Genomic DNA, 10207 nt, shown 5'->3' with positions numbered 1-10207 from the left:
ATTCCGAGATCATCAAACAATTCCTTAAACCAGAGAAAAAATAAAACACCACTGAAACGTTTTGATTTTGCTCAGGTCAGCGAATTGTCGTAGGGCTAAAATCGGCGAAACAGGTAAACTGTAATGACCCATTTATAATAACCTGGGTTAATAAAAAATACTTAGGTCTAATATAAATCTAATCCAAGCTGCATTTTTTCTTTCGACACTAACAAAGATAGTTTCCACATGTGAGCTAATATGAAATACAACTAAATCGTCTTGTTTAATCAGGAACCAAGAAATTTCTAAGAGCCAAAAATGAAGCGTAAAAGAGAGGTCATGAATAATACGGGGCGCAGAGGTGATGTCTCTTTAAGAACGGGGCGCTCTGTTGAAACAATCGTACAACCCCCAACGAGTCATTCAAGCTGTCAATCACCCGGACGGCGTTCTTTGAAGTCGGGACTCCTCGACTTGTCTTGAGCTCAAATGCACTGTTTGTTGCTGTGGAGGAACATTAGCCCTCTATCCACTTACGGGGCTGTTGGAGAGAGAAGCGCAAACTTTTGGTTGTGTTCGGCACTTTATCTGGTTCGGAGCTGACGCGAACTACTGAGATTTGATATAAAGTTTCCTCTGAAGACATCAAAGGATCGCCACCGCTTCTCTTTCTGAGTTTGTTATTTTTTTTTCCTCCGCAAAATGCCTCAGCTCAGTAGCGGCGGCGGGGACGACATGGGAGCCAACGATGAGATGATCGCTTTCAAGGACGAAGGGGAGCAGGAGGAGAAGATTCAAGAGAACGCGTTCACAGAGAGAGACCTGGCGGACCTCAAGTCGTCCCTGGTCAACGAGTCCGAGATCAGTCAGAGTCCCGGCGCAGCGGTAGGTCCCGCGGAGAGCGGTGTGTGTGTGTGTGTGTGTGTGTGTGTGTGTGTGTGTGTGTGTGTGTGTGTGTGTGTGTGTGTGTGTGTGTGTGTGTGTGCGTGTGCGTGTCCGTGTGCGTGTGCGTGCGTGTGCGTGTGTGGCGAAAACAACGTGTCTGTCTGTCCCATGAGTAAACACGCTGTTCTCATGTGGGAACAACACTCGTATGAGGTTGTTATATTTGTTGGAAACAGTTTGGTGAACTAAACGGGTTTGCGTCGTGCCGTGTGTCCCTCCCAGGTGGCCCGACGGGGACAGCAGCCCGAACCGAGGTGCTACGTGGAGAAACACAGAGAGCATCTCAATGGAGGTGAGGACGCACTGAAGCACAGCGCTTCATTCTCCGCTTATTAGCCTCAAGTTTCTCCGTTTCTCCGATTCTGGCGTCATGATATTACACACGATATAGTGACTAATCACTCACCACGAGTGTTGCACTTGCTCAGTCCTATTTAAGTTTGAGTCTGATTATTTCAAATCCCAATAACTTGGGATTTCATGAGATACTCACTACAGTAGACATGCGTGGGTATACTCCAGTCTGCGCAGGGTTTTGTTGGGTGACCGTGTCCGGCCCTGGGTGTTGTAGTTGCTGTCCGCATGAGTTATAAGCAGGTTATAGTGGAAGGAGCAGATCAGATGCTTTATAAAGTGCAGCCCTTGTGGCTCCATGGTGGTGTGAGCGATAAACTAACACGTCGACGACGGGAGACTGCAGGCCTTGTTGTTAAAACAGAAGTTTGTAGTGACACTTCCGCTCGAGTGTGAAAGCCTTCAATTGTAATGGACAGAGCCGTGGGAGAAAAACATTTTTTACATCACAGATATTTCGGTAAACGGGATTTCATACATATGTTTCAAACGCAAACACTTGTGTAAGCATTGTCCTACTATATTTCTTTCTTTCTTTTCATTATCTATTTTTCAAGCAATAAAGGTTTGTTTTCTTGTGTCTTTGACATAAATAATAATGATATACCTACCCCTTAAAATGTATTTTAAGGTTAACTTGTGTTTCTAAATTGAAAATTGAAACTCAAACCTTTTAAATGGCAAATTTTTTTCCTTCAAATTGTTTGTCAGGTTGCAAGGTTTAAAACCTAAACCATTTCTTTAAAAGTTATAAATGCATAATGTGTAATATCAATATTGTGTGTGTGTGTGTCTGTCTCTCTGCAGTAACAAAACAACAAGATGGCGGCATGTACAAGACATCTTACCCGGGCTACCCCTTCCTCATGCTGCCAGACCCCTACCTGCAGAGCAGCTCCATGCCACCATCTGTAAGTCTCCGGCCTAACTTAAACTCTACTGCCAACACACACAAACACATACGCACACACGCACATGCACAGTCCAAGCCAAGTCCACAACAAGTCAATATAGAGTTAATATACAGTGTTTCCTGTGTAGGAAGTGGCTTGTTGGTGCTCGCGTTGAGTGGGTTTTGGTTGTTGCTGTTGTTTACTGTGTCTTTGAGCGTGTGTCATAGAAAATGTTGTGCTTCATAAAAAAAAAAGTGTGTTAAATAGGCTAGGTTGAAGTTCTGCTCTGGCATTATGAGGTCTCCAGACTCTGAAAGTCAGTAGAAATCATATGTTGGCATTGTGATGTTTGGCATGCAGAGATCGGCCGAGCCCTGTTAAGGGCTAGAGAGGAGCTTCAGTGGTCTGCTTTGACCGTGTTTCCAATAACTCCACTTCAGCAGAACTGAAACAAGTCATTCTGGAGCTACACATGAACACAGAGGCCTTGTGAACCGCCCCTCAGACACTCACCGACCAAGCAGTTTGAATTTTCACATGAGGCCAAAGTTCAAGTTGACTTCAGACATTAAGTCTGAATCTGTAGTCCACTTTGGAATTTTTGGCATTCAATTATTTGCCCCACTGTTGCTCCTTCACCGTGCTTGCCAGACTTTGATGGTCGAAAGGTTTGAGTGTGTTTATATCTGCTATCATTGGTTCATTAAGACATGGTCACGTTGATTCAATGCCGATTGAATGGGACTCGACCAAGTGTTTTCAATCACATTCAAATTGGAAGTAATAATTTAAAAAAATATTGAGTTGGAGAAAAACAGTTTTCTTTCCATTTTCAAAGTCAAATAGAGGAATGAGCCGTTTCAAGTCTGAAAGGAAGTTATTGTTGTCTGTTGTTGTGTGTTGTTCACATTGAGGCTGAAAACATAGTAACTGAAGCTTACAAAAATGTTGCAAAAATGTAATTGCCTTGTAAATCTTTCCTTTGACCATTTTATATCCCAGTTAATACAAGTTCAGTGTTTATGAGACCTCACAGGTTTTTTATTTCATAGAAAGATAATTCGTAAAGGAGGGAGGCGTGTGATCGGTTGAATTGTGTTTGAATGGCTGTCAGGATTATCCATGCCAACTTCATTTATTTTATATTTAACTGCTGGACATGTGACCGTCAAGCTTGTGTGTGTGTTTGTGTATGTTTGTGTGCACGCATGCATTTGTGTGTGTGTGTGTGTGTGTGTGTGTGTGTGTGTGTGTGTGTGTGTGTGTGTGTGTGTGTGTGTGTGTGTGTGTGTGTGTGTGTGTGTGTGTGTGTTTTTGATTATTTATTGTTTTGACCTTTCTCGAAAAACTTTGCAGAAGTAGGCTTGAATTCATAATTTGTTTTTGCGTTTTATTTTTGGACTATAATCAAATTATTTTGTCATATCAGCTCCACACTCGCCCGCTCCTAACTTTGAGGAGCGTCCCTCACAACAGGGTTAGTTGTTGAGATTGCCCAAAGGCAATGTGCGTTGGGACAAATTGGGAATCTTTTCTTTAGCAAGATCCCTCTTTGGAGGTCAGCTGTTTGAAGGACAGTTTGTTCACCAACCCCCTTTAGATAAACATTTCAAATTCTATTTTACACTAGGAATGAAATTATCATCACATCTGTCTATCACTATTTTTTATTTATTTTCAAACCACCACGCTTTATTTTTAGGAAACCTAATTTTAAATGTTTCCACATTTGTTCGTGTGTGTGTGTGTGCACGAGTGTGAGGACGGGGTAGGTGTGGTGGGGAACTCTGGACTTGCATGCGCACTGCCCATATAATTAGCATGTTTCAACGCATGCAACCCTGCTTATATCCCAGAGGTTCCTTGTTTTTGTTAAATCCCAAAGCCTGCGTTTTTATTTGGTATGTGACTAACTAAGATGTTTGCGGCAAAACGGTAAACCTGTATTTACGCTTAACATTATCCGCCATGTCTCTGTAGTTATCCCTGGATAACAACAACACATTGTCTCAGGCAAACATAGTGAACAAGTGTAATGGCATGTCTAGCGTATCGCTGTGTCTCCACATCACTCATATACCTCCTAGCTCTCCTGTCCTCTCCTCTCAAGGACTCCAGCTGATGGTGTCAGCAAACCCTGACTGGAGTCCATATGTGTTACTGTGGTTAAGTGTGTGTCTGTGTGTGTAATACTATGCGTGTTTAAACATGTGTATATACACAAGTGTATATAACTTTGCTCTGCCAGTATTCTTGTGTGTTTAACCTGTGTGTTTAATTAACGTGCATCTTTGTTGTTTGTAGATTTGTACGTGCATGTGTGGCTACATGTTTGTTAACTTACAATCATGTCTGTGTTTCTGTTCACGTGTTTATCTGCCTCTGTATTTACACGTAGCTGTTTGTGTGTGTGTGTGTGTGTGTGTGTGTGTGTGTGTGTGTGTGTGTGTGTGTGTGTGTGTGTGTGTGTGTGTGTGTGTGTGTGTGTGTGTGTGTGTGTGTGTGTGTGTGTGTGCGCACGTATGTGTATATGTGTGCGTGTGTATATATGTGTGGGTCTACCTGTCTATATATTTGTGTGTATGTGTAAGTGTGTGTCTGTGAGCGTGCTTAAGTGTTGTAGGCGGGGCCAGGTGAAGACGAGCACTTTCCTTACCTGGGTGTTCTGAGAGGCTCCACACAATATTCAGTTGTTAGAGCCTTCCTTGTAATTAGCCCACCAACTAGAGAGCTTACAGCATGCCCCTGCCACATGAAAGAACCTGGAGATTAATGTGTGGGGGAGTGGCTGTTTGGACGCTTTGTGTGTGACTGTGTGTGAGGGATGGACTGGACACAATGTATGGGAAAACTGTAAAAAGTATGGGTTTACAAGACAGGCAGATCTTTGTTTACAGGGGTGGGGGGTGATGGATTTCTACTCACCTCTCCCCTTGTGTCCCTCTATGCGATGTCATCTCTGGTCCTCCGTGCTGTCCTCTGCCGCGCCCCATCCCCACGCTTTCATCTGTATATGTGATCACGCTGGGAGCCCCTTTACGAAAACATTGTCAGGCAAAGCTTATTGTGCCTCTGCTGCCACTCTTAAGATGCTTTTTCTGTTAGGTAACTCATCTTTCAAGTTCTTCTGAATGAACAATTTTCACATCACACCTTTTGATATTAAACTACTAAGGGGAGGCCGTTATAGCCCTAATGTGTGTTAATGTCCGAAGGAGATGTATTCCACTGAGGAACAAGCAATCCTAGAGCGTTGACGCCGAAGCTAAAGGATCACGTATGAATAGAGTGCATCAGCGTGTCATTGTAGTTGAGTTGATGTTTTGAGTTACTTTCAGCCACGTGACTTTGTGCATGTGAGTCCTCACTAGTTATCACTAGTTTGCCTTGCAGACTGTGTGTTATTTGTGATTTTTTTCTCAGGGTGTGTATCTGTATCGAGGCTTTCGTGAATGTTTCCTGTGCACGTGTTTCCTCCGCACACGCACACATAAGTGTGTGTGTGTGTGTGTGTGTTCGTGGCTTGTGACCGTCTGTGCCTGTACAGTAGTGCAGAGTTTGTGCAAGTCAAAAAAAGTGCTTGCTGTAACGTGTGTGTGTGTGTGTGTGTGTGTGTGGGTGTGGGTGTGGGTGTGGGTGTCTGTTTGTGTGTGTGTGTAATGCAACAGATGTGTGTGTGTTTCATGGAAGCTGATTACCACAAGATGCTTCATAGGTGTATAAGAAGCTACCTCCTTATTATTTCAAATCCCCTACCACTCAAATCATGGATGATTATAGCCATTAAATGTACATATACCACCACTGGTATATATAGGAGGGAAAACATGCAGACGTTAGTCAGACAGTGGAGGCAAGATGACAGAAAGGAAAATATAATATATAAGTGTGGAGTAAGAACATAAGTTATCGAGAAAAAGGAGAGCCTGAAAGTCAGCTCTGTGACGCTGTTTTTTATGTTCATTTTGACCTTTTTTTATCATATCCAAATGTTACTGATCCACTTCTCTGCATGGGCTAATCCCATTGGTTATCATCGCTATCATCACTGTGAGCTATGAGCTGTGGAAAAACAACACACTCGCTGATTTAATCCAATAATTTCTTGATAATGCGCCATTGCACAATTTACATCATTGTCATCAATTAATGTCAAAAACAAATCAAGTTTTTCAACTGATGAAATAATTGTTCCATGCAGCGCTGTCATAAATATTGGAAAACGCCCAAAGTGATTTCTGCTTTAATCTGAGGAGCGGCCCAAGATGTCATAATCTGAAAGAAGATATCAACCAATGTTTTGTGTTTCTGAAGCTATAAGCAAATAAGATTAGATCATTTCACTTTATTTACCCAACTTTGGCAACTTGCTGGCACTTCATTCTGTGTAGTAACGGAGACAGGGTTGATGTGAAGATACATGGATGTCAGGCCGCATGCAGATGCGTAGCGTCTTGTGGTGCCGGAGAGGCTGTGAAAGAGTAGCCGTGTGATGGGGAGGCTGTGGTGGAGTCTCCTCTACCCTCTCTCCACTTCATCATATCTTCCTGCAATGATTCGAGAGAAATGTATGGGATTTGCTGTAGGATAAGGCGCTACAACAACTACCAACACAAAGAAAGAAATAATAACAACAAAATAATAACCATTATTATTATTATTATTATTATTATCTTTATTTTAAGGCTATTGAGGATGTTTTGGCGTGTGGTTAACATTGTTTGTATGGACATGTTATTGACCATACAAACAATGTATGGTTTCTATGAACTCTTTAAATAGTATATTATATTCATGAGTTTTCATCCATAGTTTATTTTATAGCGATTACCATTTTTAATGGTTCAATTCTGACTATGTCTTGAATGAACTTTATGTGTCTGAACGGAAAAGAGCGTAACAAATGTGTTATTTTCGAATTAAATGATAATGGCCAGCCTCTTAAAGTTTGCTTTCAAGCGTATCAGCTGGACCCTTTCCCTTAAATGTGAAGTTTGTTGGTCTTGCTGGGCTCCCAGTTTAGCTGTTTAGAAAGAACGTCAAGGCAAAAGTCAACTGAATAAGATCCCTCCAGCCTCCCCTCCTCCTATGCACACACACTCACACACAAATCCCCTAATAACACACCGTTGATCCCCTAGATCAAGGGAATTGTGCGTCTGTGCGAGGGAGAAAGGGATATTCACCAGGATCTTGCGACTTCCTCGTGTGCATTGTGTTGCGGTGTTGACCGATGGGGTACGGGGGGGGGGGTTGGATGGGGGTTGCTGGTGGGATGGGGGGATGCGTGGTGCTGGTTGGATGGGGGGGGGGGGGGGGGGTTGTGTCTTGTACCGGCTTGGGCTGTCTAAACAATGGCAGCGACAGTGGCTTATGGTGCCCTAATCCCTCTGTGCTCCGTTGGCCCCTATGAGGGCTGCGGTGGGCCCCCGCCCAGAGGCCCCCGTGCCCCTCTGAGGGGCCACGATAAACCCCGGACCCCGGCAGTCTTCAGTGGCCTCGAGAAAGAGATGAAGTTTGGACCAACTATTGGTAAACATTGTCGGAAAGAATAGACAGGCCAAGGTCCTCCCTGAGTCATTGAGAATGCGATTGGAAGCTGACGTTTTTCGGTGCTTCTAGTCATGAAGTTTGCTCTATGTGAGGAATATATGCGTATTCATGAAACTACAGATGAAGTACAGCAAAGATGGAGATGCAGTCATACATCAGTAAACAAAGAGATGGGAAGAGAGAGAGAGAGTGAGAGAGAGAGAGAGAGAGAGAGAGAGAGAGAGAGAGAGAGAGAGAGAGAGAGGGGGAGAGAGAGAGAGAGAGAGAGAGAGAGAGAGAGGGAGAGAGAGAGAGAGAGGGGGAGAGAGAGGGGGGGGGAGAGAGAGAGAGAGAGGGAGAGAAGGAGAGGGAGAGAGAGGGAGAGAGAGGGAGAGAGAGAGAGAGAGAGAGAGGGAGAGAGAGGGAGAGAGAGAGAGAGAGAGAGAGAGAGGGAGAGAAGGAGAGGGAGAGAGAGGGAGAGAGAGAGAGAGAGAGAGAGAGAGAGAGGCAGACTCTTAAGATGCAATTGCTGTGTGTAAGTGCCAGATTATCTTTAGGTTAGCGGGGGATTATTGCTCTGTAGTGTACGATTATTGTGGTGAAAGTAGGAGATTAGTGTAGTACAGGCGCTCAGAGGGAAACGGGCGGGATGAGTCAAACAAGGGGAATCGGACTGTAAGTCCTTGTTTGTTTTTGTGCGTTGTTCTCGGGCGTAGGGATGAGGTTGTCATGTAATCTGTGGATTCTCAAACTAATTGTATCACAATTCAAAAGGTTACGTCGGCACGCTGGCTTGTTTCAAATCAAGCGATGGGGAGCGCACTATTGTGTCGGTTTATTTGCTGCAAAATCACAACACTGGCATGGCCTCCCTCGCTAGCTTGGCTTTCAAATATTATCTCCTTTAGAAACCGTCATGGGGGATGAATTGTAACTTATTCATTTTTTTAAGTCTTGTTTTTCGACAGTTTAGCAGAGGAAGTGTTCATCATGTGGTGCTCATGTCTGCGTAGAAAGAGAGATGGAGTGGGGAAGAGAAAGAGAAATAGAAAGGGATTGGAAAGTAAGAGAGAAAGATGGAAGGAAGGGCAGAATTAATAAAAAACGGAAGGCATGAAAGGAGGAAAGCGGCAACCAATCAAGTGTAAAGAATTGTATGCAAAGCAAGTAGGTAGAACCAGGTAGACTTCAAGAGTGAGGAGCACATCCAGGAGAGACAGGGTGGATACAGGTGGTAGCTGTGAGGGGCGGGGGGGGGGGGGGGGGGTCAGGTGGGTGGGCCGCGAGGTGTTTGCGTGGCGGGGGGTCTGGGTGGGGCGAGTCGATTAAAATACAAATGACGATAAGAAGGGCCCTCACCTCCCCTCGCGGCTTTGAAGTGACGCTTACAGGCCCCTGAGGGGGAAAACACATCAACGTTTTTAGGGATGGAAACGTTTAAAAGAATATCAGAAGTAGGGAGGAGACGACGACGACGACGAAGAAGAAGTAGCAACGTTCGTTTGCCCCGGAGGTGTTTACACCTGTAATTATTTATCCACTTATCCTCATGTTCCGGTAGAGGGGCAGGCGCGAGGGGGAAGGGAGCAGGGAGACATAAAGACAGGTGTTGACAGCGGAAGTCTGGCTTGTTTTGATTGATGTCATTTCTTGGATCACCCTCAATTTTTTCCACACGCACATGAGCTTTCCCAAACAGAAGCACTTTAAAGCAAAACACATACACACACCCGGCAGAAATCAGAATAAATCAGACAAAACACCACACACATATTCATGCTGTTGGTAGGTGATCGTCAGTTAAACAGAGTGCCATCCCTCTCTGTCAACCACCTGTGGTACTACACTACAGAGCATCGCCCTCCCTAGAGCATCTCCTCAAGAATTAAGCAGCATGCTAGGAGGATAGAACAAGTTGCGACTAGGTGCCACCTTTGGATTAGGCTCCATGAAGTATTTGTCTGCTACAAGGTGTGTGTGTGTGTGTGTGTGTGTGTGTGTGTGTGTGTGTGTGTGTGTGTGTGTGTGTGTGTGTGTGTGTGTGTGTGTGTGTGTGTGTGTGTGTGTGTGTGTGTGTGTGTGTGTGTGTGTGTGTGTGCAGCAGGTGAGTCATGGGTCTGTGCAGGGTCAACCCTCAGCTGGTGCTGACTAAAGAACTTAACAGATGTACGCATTCCCAGACCTCAGTTAATCAGCTACCGCAACACAATTAAATACACACACACACTCCAAAGCCACCCATTTTTCATTTGTTACAAAATCACTCTTGGCCAAATTCACATAAACACATGCAACGGCCACATGTTTTTCATTCCTGGAAATATTCATTTTCCTAAGATATTTTTATAGAATCCACCTAGTCAATCCGACTAAAGTTTTTCATTAAGCTGGCAGTCGACATAAGACAAAACAAACAAACATATATATATGTATATATATGTGCAAGAACATATAATTACGTACATGTTACACTTCTTTGTGATAGTATTGACTCCCCAGGA

General features: G+C 44.1%; 1 protein-coding gene across 10 annotated transcripts in view; it reads left to right on the top strand.

The window, feature by feature from the left end:
- Positions 1–409: 409 nt before the first annotated feature.
- Positions 410–10207, top strand: part of tcf7 (transcription factor 7) — a 45537-nt gene continuing 35739 nt past the window's right edge. For 5 of the 10 annotated variants that reach the window (XM_030360231.1, XM_030360232.1, XM_030360225.1 and 2 more), the window contains exons 1-3: positions 411–867; positions 1150–1219; positions 2089–2192. In XM_030360231.1, coding sequence (XP_030216091.1) covers positions 685–867; positions 1150–1219; positions 2089–2192 — 357 coding nt within the window. In that variant the 5' untranslated portion in view covers positions 411–684. Of the gene's footprint in view, positions 868–1149; positions 1220–2088; positions 2193–10207 lie in introns of all 10 variants that reach the window. The other 5 variants (XM_030360229.1, XM_030360224.1, XM_030360223.1 and 2 more) reach the window with 2 other exon arrangements.

The sequence above is a fragment of the Gadus morhua genome, chromosome 7 (assembly GCF_902167405.1).
Source record: "Gadus morhua chromosome 7, gadMor3.0, whole genome shotgun sequence".
NCBI lineage: Eukaryota > Metazoa > Chordata > Actinopteri > Gadiformes > Gadidae > Gadus > Gadus morhua.
The sequence above is the reverse complement of the archived record's forward strand: the minus strand, read 5'-3'. Positions and strand labels throughout refer to the sequence as shown.